General features: G+C 65.1%; 2 protein-coding genes across 3 annotated transcripts; one reads left to right on the top strand and one right to left on the bottom strand.

Annotated features, from left to right (window-relative positions):
* The first annotated feature begins 3,283 nt into the window (after nucleotides 1-3,283).
* On the top strand, nucleotides 3,284-6,998 carry GCGR (glucagon receptor). Its single transcript, XM_047094128.1, has 13 exons — nucleotides 3,284-3,346; nucleotides 3,455-3,557; nucleotides 4,283-4,390; nucleotides 4,471-4,592; nucleotides 4,693-4,799; nucleotides 4,887-5,043; nucleotides 5,132-5,291; nucleotides 5,369-5,429; nucleotides 5,677-5,746; nucleotides 5,967-6,055; nucleotides 6,176-6,314; nucleotides 6,390-6,431; nucleotides 6,768-6,998. The coding sequence occupies exons 1-13, from the start codon at nucleotides 3,284-3,286 to the stop codon at nucleotides 6,996-6,998; spliced, it is 1,452 nt and encodes a 483-aa protein (XP_046950084.1).
* A 5,066-nt stretch (nucleotides 6,999-12,064) lies between these two features.
* On the bottom strand, nucleotides 12,065-18,704 carry MCRIP1 (MAPK regulated corepressor interacting protein 1). Of its 2 annotated transcripts, none has more exons than XM_047094021.1 (5): nucleotides 18,669-18,704; nucleotides 14,023-14,078; nucleotides 13,810-13,928; nucleotides 13,192-13,293; nucleotides 12,065-12,982 (listed from the first exon to the last, which is right to left on the bottom strand). In XM_047094021.1, the coding sequence occupies exons 2-5, from the start codon at nucleotides 14,028-14,030 to the stop codon at nucleotides 12,918-12,920; spliced, it is 294 nt and encodes a 97-aa protein (XP_046949977.1). In that variant the 5' UTR covers nucleotides 14,031-14,078; nucleotides 18,669-18,704; the 3' UTR covers nucleotides 12,065-12,917. The 2 variants fall into 2 exon arrangements, with proteins under 2 accessions (XP_046949977.1, XP_046949978.1); XM_047094022.1 differs by lacking the exon at nucleotides 18,669-18,704 and adding an exon at nucleotides 14,222-14,870.
* Nucleotides 18,705-18,878: the final 174 nt, after the last annotated feature.

An 18,878-nucleotide genomic window follows, 5' to 3' on the forward strand; every position in this document is an offset into this window, starting at 1 on the left:
CCACACTTGTCACTTTGACCCAGAGCGAGGGCCGGTGGCTGACCTGCTCTGCTCTGCCCCCACCATTCCAGTGCCCCCCCCCCACTACTTCCAGGTCTCAGGGTTTCTGTCCCCACCCTGAACCAACTGACCCCTGACGTCTGGGCACCCGCATGGTCACAGGACTGGCCCTGGCTGTCTCTTGGTCCCCCAGCGCTGGGGGATGAGGGTTGGAGGGGAATTGCGCACCTGGCTGGCATCCAGGTCTGCCCCGCCCCACGGGGGTGGGGAGGACACGGGAGTCAGGCTTTGTCAACAGCCGGTGGCCCCTGATCCTGCCCTGGGGCCATGACCTTCCTGCTACTTGCTCTGGTTTCACGAAAACACCCCCCACCCCCACTACCTCACACCCCTTTGAGGCTGGGAATCCTCAAACCCACCCATTTGGATCAAGGGGCAAACAGGGGGTGACCAGTGCAACCTAGCCGGTTCCCTGGACCAACCAACCCATTCTGGGGCCCCTCCTCCAGTCCAGTCTGGCAGTCCTTCAGCTATCCCCAGTGGAAGCTGGTGGGATGGTGGCTGGGCCGTGAGCACCTAGGAGTGGTGCCTCGGCCAGGCTTGGGGCTGGGCACCCCCTGCAAGCCAGCCCAATAGGTGGTGTGGGGGCGGCGGAATCCAAGGGGGAAGGGGAAAGGGTTGGGAAAGGGGACAGGAGGTGAGCGGAGCAGCTGGGGAAGGCCACCTCGTCCTTTCCTAGCCCACCAGACCTCCCACGAGGCCCCTGACTCTGCCTCTCCGCTTGAACCCCTGCCCACCTCTCCAGCACTGAGCTGACACTTGTGCGGGGGCAGTCCAGGACCGGGTCACCCGGTCCACGAAGGGAGGAGGCTCGGGTCCCTGGCGGGCCGTGCCCCACCCCCGCCGGCTCAAGCTAGGGTAATAAGGTGGAAAACAGCTAGCTCTGGAACTGTGGCCGATGGGGGGCTGGGGGAGCCCCAGAGCCGCGTCTCCGCCTCTGACCGCCTCATCGTCTCGGCTTCAACCCTCATCCAATCCAGCAAATATTTATCCCGGGGCTGGATTTCAGTGCTCCCCCCGCGGTAGGGCAGGGGCCTGGCCATGGTCATCCCGTGTGGCAAAGCTCATTTACTCCTTAAGATAGGGAAGCAGGGATCCTCATTTGTAAAGTGGGGAAACTGAGCCTCTGGGAAATTAATTTCTTTCCCCATGGTCCCAGAACCGGAACGGGGCTGGCACGCGACAGGCCCTCTGTTGTGGGGCCGGCCTGGCATCTGGGTGCCGAAAGCCAGGGCCCGAGACCCTCAGCCTTGCACGGCCGAAAGTCAGCAAGGTGAGCTCCCCTTTCCCAGCCGGCTGCTCAGGTGCTGCCAGGCTTGTCCCGGCCGCCACCCCCAGCTGTGGTCCGAGGGGCTGTCCTTCTGGCGTGGAGCTCCTCGCCGGTCCCTGCGGCTCCGCCGTCTCCCCATCCCCGGCTGCGGGGCTGGGCAGGGAAAACCTACTGGGCAGCCAACCTTCCTCCCCGTGTCCCCTGCCTGCATCTTCGCTGTCCGCCGTGCCCCAGCCAGCCCTTGCCTCCCCCTCCCTGCCTCTCAGGCCACCCCTGCACCGCCCGAGCCTGCCCATCAGCCCCTCCTCTCCCTCCTGCAAGAGGATGGCTCCTGCCTGTTCCTTACCCACCCAGCTCAGCGGCCGGAGAGCCGGCAAGGGGCAGGGCAGCGGACGGGGCTGGCCGATCAGCATCAGGAGATAAGGCCCCTTGGGCGACCCCAGGGCTGGAGATACCCGAACTGGCCCTCGTTCTCCACCTGCCTGCCACTTTCCCTGCCAAAAGGGTCCTCCACACTGTGGCGCCTCCGCTCCTGAGCCCTCAGCCTGCGTGTCCCCTCGCCTGGCTTGTAGACTGGGGACCGGTGACCGTTGGGTGAGGCTTCTACCGGGCTGGCCTGCACCCGTGGTCAGGGGCTGGGTCAGGAGCCCCACAGAAGTGCCCGTCCTGGATCACTGAGCTCTCACCCCACATGGTGACGTCTCAGGGTCCCCTTAGGGCTGAGGGGCGAATTCAGGGGAGCCCTAGGTTGAGCTGGCCCCACGAGGGCCCAACTGGACGCTGACGGGAGGAAGCTGAAACCTTCCACCTGCCTGCACCCCACCCCGCCCCCTCCCCCCCCGGCCGCTCACTGTCTTCCAGCCAACTGGTTGTCCATCTGTCCATCCATCCGTCCATCACTTGTTCACTCCTTGCCAGGGTGCCCAGAGAAGGGATTATCCAGGGCCCTGGAGGGCTCACGCAAGCCATTCCTAAGGGAGTCCACACCCAGGCCCTAAGGGGCCCCTCCCTCCTGCCCTCGGGGAATTCACTCAGAGCCAAAGACAGGCTCTGAAAGCAAAGAAAGTCGATCGGATCTGCCACCCCAGATCTCCACTCAGACTCAGGCCAGGCCCAGGGCACCCCCTGCAGGCACCACCACGGCGGGGGGGGGGGGGGGGTCCCGAGCTTGGGCAGCCAGCCACCTGCATTATGTGCCCCAGGGGATCAAGGAAGCCAGGCCTGAGCCTTGGGTGGGGCCCAGAGGGTACCCCTCGACACCCCAGTCCTGGGAAGAGGGCACGTGTGTGACAGGGACCATCCTAGGCATGTGCCCGGCACTCCCGGCCCCTGGACGAGGCTGGGAGCTGGCCTGGGGCCACCTGGATAACCACGGCACTGTGATGGATGGCCCTGGCACCCCGCCGCGGCCTGGCAAGCTGCCTTTCCCAGGGGCTAAGAATAGGTAGGGAGGATGGCAAGGGCCGAAGGGAGGAGGTGGGTAGCCAGGGAGGCTGCTTCGAGCAGCTTTGTCGTCAGGCAGGACGGTGACCGCCACCAGCATGGGGCGGGGAGACCTCCGGGCCTGTCAGAGCTGCAAGACAGACAGCCACCAGCCGTGGGAAACCCAGCTCCCCCCGGGGGAGACAGCACAGCCTCCACGACCCTGGGCAGCACCTCCTGGCACCGGGCCGGACCCCAACCCTGTCGCTGGCCAAGAGCGACTTCTGGCATCTTCTCCCTCCCGGCTCCCACTTCATCAACAGGACCAGAGGCTCAGAGGGGCGGTTTCAGGGAAGAAGAAAACCCCTCTGGTCGCAGCGGAGCCCAGCTGGGTCTCCTCACCCGTGGGGGTCCCTCCGCAGGCCCCGCTGCTTCGACCCGACTTCCCCAGAGGAGCGTGCGTGCCCAGGAGGACCGCTTTGCCCCAGCCGCGCGGTCCCAGCCAAATGTGGGGGGCGGCCGCTCAGAGGCATGCCCCCCGCCCGGCCACACCGCCCCCACTTTCTCCCGCTGCTGCTGCTGCTGGCCTGCCAGGTGAGCACCACGGCCAGACGCCCCGCCAGCCCCCCCGGGCTCCCACCCACCGGCCTGCCTCTCCCGCTGATGCAGTCCTGTCCCCTGTCCCTTCACCTGTCCGCCCAGCCACAGGCCCCCTCCGCCCAGGTGATGGACTTCCTGTTTGAGAAGTGGAAGCTGTACGGTGATCAGTGTCTCTACAACCTGAGCCTGCTGCCCCCCCCCACCGGTGAGCCCCTAGCCTTTCACCATTCCTGCCCCCCTGCCCACCCTCCCCCCATTTATAGGGGAGCCGCGGAAAGGCCGGTCAGCGACTTATTCAAGGCCACATACCAGGAAAGAAAAGAAACGGTCCAGAACTGGGAGCTACACAGTCCCCCACCTCCCCCCCCCCCCCCCGTCCGCTGCTGGTCCCAGGGGTCATGTCTTTGCCCCATGGAGCTTCAGGCCCAGCGGGCAGATGGGGTGGTGAGGGAGGCAGCCCACACGAGGCCCGGGTGCAGAGGGAGATGGGCCGTCGTGCGGCGCAGGCAGGGACAGGGGCACGTAAGTTCTGAGGGTCACTCAGGGTCACCCGGGGCACAGCAAGGGATTAGGGCAGACCGGGAGGGAGGCCGAGAGCCGTTGTCCGATGGAGGGAGGGAGCCCGTGCTGGGCCGAGGGAAAGGGGATGTGAGCCACAGACTCGGGGCTGGACCCTGGAAGGAAGCCCACAGATAGGGGTTCGGCCCCCAGAGAGGGAGGCGTTGCAAGGGGGCACTGGGAAGAGGGACGAGCCCGGGTGGGTTTGGGGCACGTTGGAGACGGCAGGTGTGCAAGGGGAGTGGGGGAGGGCTGCATGCTGGGGAGCAGAGGATGTTAGGCAGGGGCTTCTAAGAGGAGGCAGGACGGACGGCCGCGTAGGCCGGGCCCTGCTGAGGGGCCCCTCCCAGCCCGCCCTGCTCTGCCTCGCAGAGCTGGTCTGTAACAGAACCTTCGACAAGTATTCCTGTTGGCCGGACACCCCTCCCAACACCACGGCCAACATCTCCTGCCCCTGGTACCTGCCCTGGCACCACAAAGGTAACTGTGGAGGGGCTGCGGGGCTTGGCCGAGGGGCCGGGCGCCGGGGGCCGGGGGCTGACCGGAGCCTGCCCCTCCAGTGCAACACCGCCTCGTCTTCAAGAAGTGCGGGCCTGACGGGCAGTGGGTGCGCGGGCCCCGGGGGCAGCCGTGGCGGAATGCGTCTCAGTGCCAGATGGACGACGACGAGATTGAGGTCCAGGTCAGCCCGCGGCGGGCGGGCGCGGCGGGGCCCCGGGGAGGGGGGGCGGGAGGCGGGGCGCGGCGGCGCCCCAGCCCTGACCGGCCACCTCGCTTTGCAGAAGGAGGTGGCCAAGATGTACAACAGCTTCCAGGTGATGTACACGGTGGGGTACTCTCTCTCCCTGGGGGCCCTGCTCCTGGCCCTCGCCACCCTGCTGGGCCTCAGGTACGCCCGCCCACCCTGCCCGGCCCCCCTCCGCCCCCACCGAGGGAAGCGGGCCGGCGGGCAGGCAGCGACTCGCTGTCCCCGCAGCAAGCTGCACTGCACCCGAAACTACATCCACGCAAACCTGTTCGCGTCCTTCGTGCTCAAGGCCAGTTCCGTGCTGGTCATCGACACGCTGCTCAAGACCCGATACAGTCAGAAGATCGGCGACGACCTCAGCGTGAGCGTCTGGCTGAGTGATGGGGTGAGCACCCACACCGGGCCTCCGGGCCTCCCGGCCCCAGGGCGGCAGGCGGCCGCGGGACCCGAGCTCACACCGCCCCTGCGGCCAGGCAGTGGCCGGCTGCCGGGTGGCCGCGGTGTTCATGCAGTACGGCATCGTGGCCAACTACTGCTGGCTGCTGGTGGAGGGCGTGTACCTGCACAGCCTGCTGGGCCTCGCCGCCTTCCCGGAGAGGAGCTTCTTCGCCCTCTACCTGGGCCTCGGCTGGGGTGAGTAGGCCGGGGCGGGGCGGGGGGGGGGGCAGGCCGGCTGGGGCCACGGGACCACAGCCGCCCCCTCCCCACAGGTGCCCCCATGCTCTTTGTCATCCCCTGGGCTGTGGTCAAGTGTCTGTTTGAGAACATCCAGTGAGTATGGGCCGGCCAGAGGACAGGGCTGGGGGCGGCCGCAGGGTGCCGGGCCGGGTGTGTGGGTGGTGGCCCGACAGCACTGTGGGCGGAGTCAATAGTCAGAGGGGGGCGCGGGGAGCGAGCCTGCCCAAGGATGGGGGTCACTTCCGGCCCTCCCCCTTCCTCTCCCAAGGCACTGACTAGACCCCCCCCGTGGGTGGGGGGAGGGGGTGCTGGCGGGACCTGAGCCGGCCCCGCCCTGCAGGTGCTGGACGAGCAACGATAACATGGGCTTCTGGTGGATCCTGCGCTTCCCCGTCTTCCTGGCGATCCTGGTGAGGAAGTGAGGCACGGGGAGGGGTACGGAGGCTGCCGGCGTCTGGCCCCCCCCCCTCCGCCTGGGTGGGCCCCGGGGCCTGAGGAGGCGGACAACCTTGTTGGCCGCAGGGGGGGAGGCCCTGGCCCTCGGCTGGGACACCAGCCGGTGCCCGACCCCGGGCCGCGCGGCCGCCAGTGACAGGAGGGGCCGCCCCGAGCTCTGCCCTCCACACACAGATCAACCTCCTCATCTTCACCCGCGTCCTCTGCGTCCTCGTGGCCAAGCTGCGAGCCCGCCAGATGCGCTACACCGACTACAAGTTCCGGTGGGTGCGGGCAGCTTACGGACCCCGAGGCCAGGAGGAGGCGGGAGGGCTGGGGGCGCGGGGGACACCAGGGCCCCAGCGGGCAGGGCTGGGTCCGGCGGCTCAGGCTCCTTCCCACAGGCTGGCGAAGTCCACGCTGACCCTCATCCCCTTGCTGGGGGTCCACGAGGTGGTGTTTGCCTTCGTGACGGACGAGCACGCCCAGGGGACCCTGCGCTCCGCCAAGCTTTTCTTCGACCTCTTCCTCAGCTCCTTCCAGGTGCCCGCCCTGCCCCCTGTAACCACCCGACCCCCTCCGGGCCTGGGTGAGGCCCTGACTGCCTCCTCTCTCCAGGGCCTGCTGGTGGCTGTTCTATACTGTTTCCTCAATAAGGAGGTAGGCGGGGAGGTCTGGGACCCGGCCTGCGGCTGGGGTAGGAGGGGAGCTTGGGCGCCCTGGCCTCACCCGTGCAGGGGGCACCCCCCCCCCACGTCCATCTGCATTCACTGGCCACGGTCCCCGTGATGCCGGGTGCTGCCCCCCCCCAGATGGTCAGCCTCGGCCTGGTGCCCGGGGGCGTGCGCGGTGAAGAGGGGGGCCCGGGAACCGGAAGACCCCAGGGGCCCGTGGTGGTGCAGCCCACCTTGCCTACACCCGGGCCGCCGGCGGGTCCTTCAAGGCTGGGAGGTCCTTCGAGGCTGGCCCGACCTGCCCCGCCCCCCCGCCCCCCAGGTGCAGTCGGAGCTGCTGCGGCGCTGGCACCGCTGGCACGTGGGCAACTCGCTGCGGGAACAGCGCCACGTGCACAGGCCCCCCGCCTCCGCCCGGCCCCGGGGCCGCCCCCCCAGCGCGAAGCTGCTGCTCTCCGGGGGCGGAGGCGGCAGCAACGGGGCCGGCCGGGACCCCTCCGCGGAGACCTGCCGGGTCAGCAGCCTCCCTGGGCTGGCCGAGAGCCCCTTCTAACGCCCCCGGGGGTCCCGGCCGAGGCCGGACTCGGGTGCTGAGAGAGGGCCCTGCTGACCCAGCCGGAGCCCAGGCTGGAGGGACGGGAGCCGGACAGCGGCCCCACCGTCCACCCGTGCCCCGGTGTGGGAGGTCTGAGGGCCTCCCTTCTGCCCTGTGCTGGGGGGGGGGGGCGGGGTGTGACGGGAAGCCGTTCTGTGAGCGCCTGCCGGTGTAGCCGGTGTTTAAAGACGTGTGTACCCTCCAACAATAAAGAGTCTGAGTAGCGGCCGCACCCCGTGGGGAGCTGGGCTGAAAGGGAGGGCGGGGCCGGGCCCAGGGCCTCCCCACGGAAGGGAGCAGCCTTGGATGAGGACTGCAGCTGGTGTGCTGCCTCTGGGAGCCCCCCATTTTCCCGATAACTTGGAGCTGGGACCCCTGAGGGGGTCCCAAAGCGCGAGCGGTGGCTGACAGCGCCCCTCCCCGTCCCCACCGGAGCAGTTTCTAGCCACCCTCCCATGCTGGTTTAGGTGGGGCTCGCCCACACCCTGGGCCCGAGGGGCCGGCCCATTCGTTTTGGCTCCCAACCCCCAGAGGGTCACCGTCAGCCAACGGAGGGGTGTGAAGGGGCAGACGATGGCGGAGGGAAGTCGGCAGGCACCACACTCCTTCCGCCAACCCCGCGCGAATACCTCGGGCTCTCTCCTGGAGCCAGGGCTGAGCTCAGGCCCGATGGGGGCATCGGCAGACAATCCAGAACCGGATGTCCTCCACTGGCCGCTACTCGATCCCGGCTGTGACCCCAACAATTCACAGACCATTTAGCAGATGAAGTGGGGAGGAACGGACCCCCCAGAATTGAAACGGTCTGAGTGATGGCAGCAGCACTATTTTCCCAAGACCTCTGCGCCGTCCTGACGTCATCGCTTAGCAGAGAAGCCCGACCCGCTCCACCCAAGTGAGTGCAGCAAGGACACTGTCCGTGGCATGATGGGTGGGCACCCTGCTTGGCAGGCAGCAAGGGCTGGTGCTCACCAGGGAAGAGTGGAGTGTCCTACACAGGAAGAACCAGGCGGTGCACTCAGGTGGGGAACCCAATTGCTTGGGGAGCACCCCAAGGTCAAGGTTGCCATCTTGGGGATAGTGTATCTGACGGGGAATGGAGGCAAGTGCGGGAGGAGGAACGAGTGTGGGGATTGTGGTCACCCCTCCTGAGTGCCCATGCAGCCAGTGCGGTGACACCTGTTGGGCTGTGTGTCAGAGGAGAAAGGAGCCAGAGGAACAGAGAGCACAAGCTAACCAGCCTGCCAGGTGTCCCTGCCTCAAGGACCTGGGAGGTGACTACTGAGCTCTAGGGTGTGGGGTGCCCACAGCCCCCACAGGCCACGTGGGCTGGAGCTGCTCAGGCAGAGCCGGGCTAATTGGAGAAAATGAGAGGACAGAAGGCCTCTCAGGAAAGGTAAATAAAATTACTCACCCGCCAGGCACTGGGGCCCTCCCAAGGGGGCCTTCACCCTGTGCTGCCCACACCCACCGCAGGCCCGGATGTGACAGGGAGGGAAGTGGGGGGGGGGAGGTCAGGGAGGTGCTGGAGACAAGTTAGGGGAGATTGAGCTCTTGCGTGGCCCAGGGGGGTCTCCAGCGTTACTGATTGATGGCAATCTGCAGAGCCGACTGTGCCTCTGTAGGACTGGTGGGCAGTGCCAGCCATGCAGCTGGAAGACTGAGGGCCTTGACCTTGAGGCTTCAGGCTACCCCTTGTGCCAGGGCCTCCCAAGCCCCTGCCCACAGGGCACCCCTGCCAGCCCTTGATGCCCGGAAGCCTGCGTGGGCACAAGGAGGGCGTAAGCTCTCCTTCACACCAGCTGAGCTCAGGGGTGGTGACTGCCTTGGGGAGTGTGCCACTCACCTAGTGGCCTCCTGACAGCCCTCCCTATCCTGACTCTCTCTGCCCTTATCCTCCTTCACCCTTGTCCCTGTCCCCACGGGAACTGGAGCAGACCGGTAGAGCTGAGGGTGGAGGCGGAGGTCTGGCAGGGGCTGGACCTGCCCAGCCAATAAACACTGGCTCTGACCAGGCAGCCCTGCAAGTAGGGAGGAGGGGGTGGTTCGAGAAACCCACTTTCTCACAGCCCAGCACCCCCGCCTCTCTCTGCCCAGGAGAATGAACACTCCAGGCCCTGTGCCTTCCCCATCGCTACCACAGTCCTTCACCTCAGGCCTTACCCCCAAAGAACACATGGGTACTGCCTTGCCTGTGTGCACATGCATGTGTGTGTACATACGCGCTACTAAAATGAGTGTGAAGAAAAAGAAAGAGGAATACCTAGACTACAATAAACAGGGATCAAACCTAGGAGAGTTGAGGGGTCATTCCCCAGGATGGCAGCTCTGCACCAGAGTGCATCACTAGGTGGGGGGCAGACAGCTCCAGGCGAGACACCCTCAAGAGGACCAAAGTGACTAAACCAAGGGGAAATTTAAATGACCTGGTGGAGAATTCAGGACTTAATTAGTGTTAGTACATAGAAAACTAAGCAAATGAAAAAAAAAGAAGGCAATTAATAACTTCAAGGAAAACAAAAAGTTGGGCAGGACAGAAAAACAATCACAGTTTACCACATGGTTCAGCTTCAAATACAAACATAGACGTCATAATGTAAATACTCAACACTGATGTAACCAAAGGTAGGGGAGAAAAAAAAGAACTGTCTAGGAAGAATAGTGGATGGGAACGGCATATGTGGGTAGTGGAAAATCAAGAAGGAACAGCATATGTTTGCTACTTAGAAATACAAGTCAAAGTATCAGCTGAAGAGCTGAAAAGGGTTGCCTGTGGGTGGGGGAGGGGTGGGAGAAGACAGAGGGCTGCTGGTCCACTCTCTGAGCTGCCTCAACCTCTTCCTGGACACTTTGGCAAGCCTCAGCCCCAGATCCTCCCCCTGCCTGCTCTTTCTCTGACCTTTCCTCTGCTCAGTCCCTTTTCCTGCTTCCTCCTCCCCTCCCTGACGGCCCTGCCCAGGGACCTGGCCACATTTCTCCTCCTCTCGTCAATCTGTGAAAACTATCTTTCTAGATGATTCCCAATTTTATCTCCAGCCCCTGTGGCTCTCTCATATCCACACTTTGGCCCCATCTTCCCACGTAACACCTCAAATCCCACAATCCACAGAGCTCCTCACTGCCCCACCCCCAGCTTCCTCTTTCTAGAGTTCACTGAGATAGCCCTAATAGGTCTCTCTCCTTCTACCCTGAAACTGCCTACAGTCCTTTCTCAACTTTAGCAGCCAAAGTGATATTACATCCAAGGTCTCTTCCTATGAATCCCATCAGGCCTCTATATCTCACTTCAGTTTACAGAAACGCAGGGGACAGAGGAGCCCGTTAGCAGAAGGAGGTGACTGGCCAAATCCAGAGTGTGGGAAACTCCACTTTGAAGCACCCCAGGGTCCTCAATACCAAAATGGGGCAGGGCAGCTGTTAAGACTTAAGGAACGTGTCAAGCAGAGGCAGCTGATGCACTCTGCTTTCCCATCCTGAGTCTGTGACCCACCGAGAATGCATTTAGATAAGAGGGATGTGGACTGGGGATTATTGTTCATGCTCAAGGCACATGAACATGCTCAATATTTACTAAATTAAAATTCTGATAAAACTAAAGTCCTAAAACTTGAATTAGGGCAGTCTCTTATAGGAGGCCATTTCATTCGTGAAACTAGGGTAATAAAACTTGCCCCACGGAGTCACTGACATCGAATGAAAGGACGTGCACACGTGCAGCATACAACGTGGAGAAACAGACGCAGCCCTGGTCCACCACGCTGCCCGCTGCCCTCACTGTTCCGAGGTGAGGCGTCTCCAGCCACTCGTAGGCAGCCGCACAGCGCTGGTGAAGGCACCTCGGACAGGGAGGTGGCAGCACAGCTGGGGCTGGGCTCAGCCCAGAGGACCCATGCCCACCAGACGGCTGGGCCAGGCCAACAGGGAGGACTTCTGCCCAACCACCACCTCCCACTAGCTAGCATCCCTCCACCCCATGTCTGCCCCTTCCCCCCTGGTCCCAAGACCCCCGTTATGACCACAGAGTCCTCATCCACCGGTCATAATCTCCAAATGGACACCTGGACCCCAAGTTAGGGAAGGGATGGTTCCACACCTAGCCGGCATGCCTCCTCCGATCTGCCCTGCCCCCACCCGTCCCCTGCCCCCCCGAGCCACCCACCTCCCAGGTGCTCCCAGGTGCTCTGGGCAGACACCACAGGCTGAGGGCCTCCATTTCACAGAAAAGCTAAGTTTGCAGGGACATGGAGAGTGAAAAAGGCTTCGAGGGGGTGTCCTGTGGTCCCCCCACACACAGTGGTTGGGTGTACGGGTCCACGGCTATCACCACTAGTGCACGAGGCCAGGGAGGGTAGCTGCGGGCACTCAAACCCTCTGCAAAACACCCCACGGGTCCCCAGGGAGCAAACAAGGCCACGTGGTTAGAGGCTTGGCTCAGGGCCTGGCACCAGCCAGCGCCCACTGGCAGCGAGCCAAGGCGGCTGTTTATTGCATGACCTGTCCTTCCTGTGCCCCTTCCCCGGGGAGCCCCCCTCCCCCCACCGGAGAAGATGCCTCCTGGAGCCACCTGTAGGGCCCCAGAATACTCTTCCAGGAAACAGTGTTCCCAAAATAAATTCCAGTTTGGCTTATCTGGGCCTGGCCTGCCAGGGCTTTCCAGGTTTGAAGGTCAAGTGCACTTGGGTCTCTCTCGGGGCTCAACGGCCACCCCTTCATCTGAACAGCAGCGAAGCCACTTCCCTCCGGGGTCCAGCACGGAGGTTCAGGGCTGCAGAGGGAGGCTGCTGCCTGCAGGGCCCCGCCCTTAAGAGGATGGTCCCCTGAAGAGCATAGAGCCACCCCAACCGATCTCTCCTCCAGAAAGCCCCACGTCCACCTCCCACGGCCCCCCAGGAGGCCTGAACCCCCCCGAGAGGATCCCAGGGATCAGATGAAATTTCTGGATTCTGGCGCCCGGACCGTGACCTTGGACCTCCAGCCCCGCGTGGGCTGCTGGGACAGGGGCCTGACAGACCAAGGGGGGCCGATCCAGCGCCACCCGCCTTTATTCACTGGTCCTTGGGCTTCAGTCACAGACACTTCGCTTTTGGAGAGCACAGGAAGAAAGGGGGGCCCTGGTGACCGTCCCAGCACACAGCACAGGGCCAAGGCCAGCCTCATACCCCTGCCCAAGGGGGCTGCTGTGGCCACAGGGCCACAGACAACAAGGGGCTAGGCCTGGTTGCCCAGGACCCCTTTTGAGCGGGTGCTCGCAACATCCCAGGCCCAGAGGGCTGGTGCCAACCCGAAGCTGATGCAGGGAAGGACAGGGCCAGTCTGGACAGTGGGGTGAAGAATTAGATGCTCCCCAACGTGTCCAGGCCAGAGAAGCAGCAGGAGTTGATAGGGAATACAACAGGTATGGAAGGGCCACCGTTGTCCTGCCTCCTGGCCACTTCAGGGCCAAGGCCAGCCCAGTACCACCAGCCTGGGAGACGGCACAGGCCCCCCAGGTCTCCCTCGTGACCTTGGAAGTGGCCGGGGGGCAGGGGGTGGGGGCAATGGAAGGTGACGGGAGGTGGAGGGGAGTCAGAGCCGAGGCCCTGGGGTGGGGGCAGGCAGCTCCGAGGAGACAACTACAGGGAGAGCGGGGGCTGGCAGGGCCCAGACCCGCCCAGGGGCAGGGGCAGCTCGAGACCCCCTAGGAGGAAAGGAGGGGGCTCAGGGAGGAAGGGCAGGCCTTGGCCACCAATCGTGCCCCTCCCGGTCCTGGGGTTGACAGCCCCCTGGCCACACGGCCCCTCCCCCTCCCAGGAACTGAGCCCACGGGAGACCAACATCGGGTGGCACCCGGTTCTCCCAGAGGCAGGGGGGTGGGGGGGTGGGGAGGGGACACCGGCTTCAGGACTTCTTGGCGTCAGGCGTGCTCCGGCGCTTCAGGTCACCCAGGTCGATGGGCTTGAAGGCTGTCAGGGGACGGGGCGGTCAACGGTGGCACAGATGGAGACCGGGCCCGGGCCCCCCATCCCGTACCTGCCTCTGGAAGCCCTGGGCCCGGGCCCGTGCTGCCAAACCGCGTCGCGAGTGGGCAGCCTTCTTGCCCTCCGCCCTCCACCCTCCGCGGCGCGGGGCCCCTGGCCGGGCCCCTCCCTCCCGGGTCGTCTTCCCCACTCACTCTTCAGACTGGGGTTGGGGACCTTCTCCACGTACTCCTCCACCAGGCCCCGCTCGCTGCCCGACATCTGGCTCCGCAGGTCTCGCTCCACTCCCTGCCAGGCTGCGGAGAGCAGGGAGGACGTCAGATCCCCCAGCGCGGCCGGGCGGTGGCAGGCGGAGCCCACGCGCTCAGCGCCCTCGCCCCTTCCAGCCCTCAGAGCTCCGCCCCTCGTCTGTAGGGGGCTGCGGTCACAGAGACACGAGACACGCGGGACCCAACACGCGGGACCCGGCAGCTCTCCTCCAGGAGGCTCTGGGCCTCTCCCGCCTCCTGGCACACTCATCACGCACACGCTCATATGCCCCGGCCACACTTCTGGACACCCCTGGGTCCTCCTGGGGGGCACTGTCTGCCCGTCTTCCACAACGGTCCCCTGTCCTCAAGTAAACCTGGCCCGCTCCAAATGGGGCCTGTCCTAGGAGCTGCCCGCCTCCCACTACAAGGACCGGGTCTCCTCACCAGACAAGTCCCCAGTGACCCCAGCTGCCGGGCCCCTGAAGGCCAGGGGAGAGCCCGTATCCCGGAATGGCAAGAGGGGGGTTCTGGAGAGTTCCCGGCTGGCGGTGCCCCGCGTACCTTCGTAAATGAAGCGCACATTCTCCTCGTGGGCTGGGGTGAAGATCTCGCTGCTGCTGGGGGGAGAGCGGGGGCTACTGTTCCTCTTGCCGTTGTAGACGACTCTGGAGACGGGGGAACTGGGGGGGGCCCAGCACGTGAGGAAGGGCTGGGGGCAGAGTGGGGCCCACCCCCGGACCCCTGGGCGAGGCCGCTCCACAACCCGAGACCCACCTGGTCATCGCGGGGGTGTCTGGTCCTCACGCTCCGCTGCCGGGTCCCCTCGGCCTCTAGAAGAGAAGCCCAGACCCCAGAGGTGGGACAGAGTCGCGCCTCCTCCCTCAAGCTGCCCACCGGGGTCCCTCAAGGCTGGGGCGCAGCCCCAGTGTGGGCAGAGTCAAGCACGTGGAGGCTGGGGGCCAGCAGCTGGCACCTGCGCTCAGAGCAGCCTCGGTCCTGGGCAGATCCCCGCGCCTGGGCCCCCGCGACCCAGGGAGCCCCTTCCCCCGCAGTCAGGCAGCTTGGGAAGGCGCCGGCAGCAGAGCCCAGATGCCCCCTTTCCAGAGTCCCGGGACACCTGTCAGGGAAGCGTGGGCCTGCGGGAAAGGGCTGCCACCATCCCAGTGAACCCCACCTCCGCCCTCACTACCTGCGGGGCCCGGGGGCTGTCTGCACTGAGCCTGGTTCCCTGTCTGCGGGGCCGTGCTTCCTCAGTGAGGAGCCGAGCAGAGCCGGAGCTTCCTGGTCCCAGAGGCCGGGGCGCGAGTGAACTGGGGCCCCGGACACAGAACCCAACGGGGAAGGAGGGCCGGGGTAAAGGTGCGAGCCTGGAAGCAGCAGCTGGGCCTGACCGAGGGACCGAGACCCTGGGGTGCCGCCTGCTTGCGGCCATAGCCCCGGGCGGGGGTTACTCTCGGGCTCACTCTAAAACCAGCCAGCTGGACAGGGTTCCCTCTCTGGTGGACGACACAGCACAGGGTGAGGATGCCGCCTACTGCCCACACGGGGCCGGTCCCAGGCCTGGCCTCGGGACGGGACAAGCCTAGGTGCCAGGGGCGGACGGAGGGGGCCCTGAACGCAAGAGCCCCCGCCCCTGCGGCCCCAGCGTGCAGCTACAGGCCTTCCCAGAGGGCTGGAGCGGCGGGACGCTGTGGACACCCGCTCTCCGGTTCGCTCGCCGTCTCACCAATGATCAGGCATTTGAACACCCGCACAGCTGAACGCAAGCCCACGCGGCAGAGCAAGAACAACAACAAAAAAGCACAGAACCAGCTTCCTGGAGGGTGCGTGCAACCCCGTGCCCCTCCCTCACAAAGTGACGTCTTCTTTCTTGGACTCAGGGGTCTCCCTGCCCTGGTCCTGTCTCCCAGGCGCCGGCCCCTGGAACACCAGAGCAAAGAGCGAGCCCTCTCGGGCCTAAGGGTGCGCTGGTCGACCCGGGGGGCTATCGGCAGTGGGACACGGCGGGGAAGCTCCGGTCCTGCCACAGGATGGCCCCCCGCCTCAGCCAGGCCCCCCTCTCCTCCTGTACTTTGCTCTCCTCAACCCCGGAGGCCACTGCTCGGGGCACCTGCCTTCCCAGCCTCACCCGCCCCAATTCGGGCCTCTCCCCGCACGGCAGCCACAGCCTCTGGGGGCCACCCAGCCTTTGTGGGCACTGTGGCGTCATCTCAGGGCCGCCTACTCACCCTCTCGGGCTAACTCAGGTGCTCACCCCCTCCTGGCTCCGGCCGCCCTGCCTGCAGGCACGTGCCTAATGGGGTTCTCTGGACACCTCACCAGCTCCCCCGTCCCTGCAGACCTAAGGCCAAACCCGGGTTGGGCCCAGAGCAGCGGGCCCGCAGGGCTGTGCCTGAGACCAGAGCCCTGGACCCACAAAGCACTCGGTCCCCACACCAGGGACCCGGCCCCACTGCCTGCTGGGCTTCCTGACCAAACCAGGAGCAGGATGAGGTCACATCAGTTCCCTGTCCCAGGGCTGTGCATCTGTCAGCAAAGGCCCGCCTGTACGGACATCCTACTTTAGCTAAGGAGGTTTCTGCTACTCTGGAAAGACAGGACTGGCCACACAGTCAGCAGGTTCTCACCCCCTGGGGACTTGAAGAACGAGGCTAATATAACATTTATGGGCGCCGCCTTCCGCCTCCTTCTGCAGCAGAAAATCACACCCCACCCAGCTGATGGCCACAGCCTAGGTCCTACCAACCCGTCTTCCCAGGAACATCTGGGTCCTCCCGCTCCCTCCAGAGCTCAGCTTCGGGCCCTGGGTCTTCACCACCAAGACCTTGTACTGCCCCGCCCCCCCCGGGTCCTGCCACCCGGCAAGACTCGGGGACACTGAGAGACTTCTCCTGGAAAGAGACCAGGGGCCTGGTGCCTTCCTGGAGACAGAAAAGACAGTGACCCGCCACTCGCTCACCCTCATCACCTCTTCCCATCTGCAGCCGCCCCTCCTCCATCTACCACCCCCCACAACACGACAGCCAGCTGCACCATTATCCCCCACCCTTGTCCTAATTCCCCTCCCCAAATAATTCCCCACCCTGCACGCCCTGGGCCCTCTAAAGCCATCAAGCCCTCAATCTGGCCCCAGTCCGTTTCTTTAGGTGTCACCCATTGCTGGGCCCACCCACACACACAGCATAAACAGAGCCGTCTCTGCCAGCTGCCATCACCACGGAGAACCACACGCGAATGCCCCCTTTGTGCACCTTGACTCTTATCCAAGCCAACGGCAGGGCCCACGGCAGGGCCCAGAACCATTCTGTGGCTGGAGATCATCCACCCCCTGCGCTGCTGCCTCCGGGGGGAAATCCCTCCCTCTCCGGACCTCAGAGAACCCACTGAAGCCAAAGCAGCCCCCGGGATGGCTCGCCAGGTTCTCCCGCTTGACAGGGACCCCAGCACAACCACGTGGAGCTACCACCTCGAACGACACCTCTGTGGCTCCTCATCCAATAGGACCACAGACACGCCCTCAGACAGGACCGTCCTAGGAAGAGCGCGCTAGCTGGGCACTTCTGGGAGCGGAAGGGCCACTGCTGACCACAAAGCACGACTGTGGACAGTGCTGGACACACCGAATGCAGAGCCAGCCACTCAGAGGAAGGCAGAGGCCCAGGAAAGTCCAGCATATGTGAAGAGGCTGCGGTACCGCCAGCCACAGCAAGCACTTGCTACGGGCTGGTTACGGGCTTGCTGGGCACAGCAGCCCGGCACCCAGCAAGGCCGAGTCTGAACCCCAAGGGGCCCTAGCCTCTGAGCCTCCGGGGCAGCAGACAGGGCCAGGCCCCGACAGCTCAGCCGACCTGAGCCCTCCGGAGCCCACCACTGCCCTTGCCTGCACCCCTGCCAGGTCCCGGGACGGCCCTGACGTCAACGTGGCTGTGCTCAGAGACAAGGGGGGAGTCTTCCAGATGGGTGAATTTTGTACCTTGCCCTTCCATGGGAACCAAGGACTTCAGAGACCTCCTAGGGGAAGGCAGGCCACTGGGGTGGGGGGGGGGACCCAAAGCCCAGCCTCTGGCCACCCAGTCTCAAATTCTCCGCCCCCCCCCCCACAGCCATATGCTTTAGGACAGGAAAGAAGATGCTACTCTGTTTTCCAGAAAAGTGACAATGAGTATTCCAGAATTAGAATCGGTGATGCAAATGGTGGCCATTCCTTTAGAATTTCCGATGTTAAATTTTTCTTAGATTCCGCTTTCCCATCACATCCTGTGTCTTCGTGGTACTCAACAGTTTCACCCACTAAGACTTCTAGAGATGATGTTACCCCAACAACAGCCAGAATACTGCTGTACGCCACGTCCAACAGGGGCTTTCCCTTGAAGACCCCTCAGGCCAAGCCCCTAGCACTGCCCCACCCCCACCCCCTCTTTTCTGGCGTTTGGCAGCCGCTCCCATCCCCAGCAACAGACCAGCGCGAGCTGTGCACCCCCCACCACGTGACCTGGAAACCTCAGCTCACCCCAAATCAAGCCCACGCCCCGCTTCCTCTCCTCCCCACTCCCACTGCTCTCTTAAAGCTCTCTACCCAGGACTCCCTCACTGCTCACCACAGACACCTCAGGGCCTTTGCTCAAGGTGTCCCCTCTGCCCAACACGATCTGACTCATCCTTGGGAGTCAGCTACAAGGCAGCCTTTTCTTGGAAGTCTCCCTGGGGCTGGGCGGAGAATACAACTTTTGCACCTCCGTATCATCTGATGTTTATGACAGCCCGGTGGCCTTCGTGATTAGAAAGCCGACCCCACACGGCTTCCACCCCATCTCTGGAAGCCCCCTACGGTGGTCAGGCCCTGCAACCCAGGGAGCTCCCCGAGGGCGGGGCAGACGCAGGCCCGTCTTCCCCCGTTTCCACCCTGCACCTGGCACCGCACCACCTGGCCTGCGGAGGCCGGGGCTGTGGGAAAGGCTGGATAACGGAGGGCAGGGAAAACGGCGGGGGGCCTGGCCAGCTGCATTCCAAGAGCCAAGGAGCATCCTCAGGAATGCTCCCTTCGGAAAGGGGGGAAGGCAGGACATTTGTCAACCACCGCGGCGGCGGCTTCAGGGAATGGAAAGGGCGGGCCCATCGCTGCCCCTTCCGCGCCCGTCTCCCCCGGGGGGACCCAGGCGCCGCGTCCCGGGACAGGTGCGGACCGGCCCCGCCACGTCCCCACGCCCCCTCCTCACCGCACCGCCCGCGGCGGGATGCGCGCCCCCCCCCCCCCCCGCCAGCAGGCCCAGGGACTCAGGCGCAGCGGACGGAGCGGGGCGCCCGGTCCCGGCCCTCCGCGACCCCGCCCGGGCCCTGCCCTCGCGAGCCGCCGAGCCAGGGCGGGTCCCGGCCGCGCCCGCCCCGCCCCGCCTCCGCCCCCGCCCCCGCTCCCGCCTCACCTCGCCCGCTCGGCCACCGCCGCCGCCGCCAGCTGGGGCCCGGCCGGAAGTGACGCCACCACCGCGCGCGCAGGCGCAGGCGCGGGGGCACGTGACCGGCGCGCGCGCCTGGGGGCGGGGGCGGGGCCGCTGGGGGCGGGGCCAGAGACCGGGGGACGGCGGTACGGGCGCCTCCGGTTTCGTTAGGTCCGGGGTCGGCGGGGTACCCGG

Source organism: Lynx rufus, unplaced genomic scaffold, assembly GCF_022079265.1.
Source record: "Lynx rufus isolate CCGP_SWC_20201006 ecotype Redwood Valley unplaced genomic scaffold, mLynRuf1.p SCAF_37, whole genome shotgun sequence".
NCBI classification, from domain to species: Eukaryota; Metazoa; Chordata; class Mammalia; order Carnivora; family Felidae; genus Lynx; species Lynx rufus.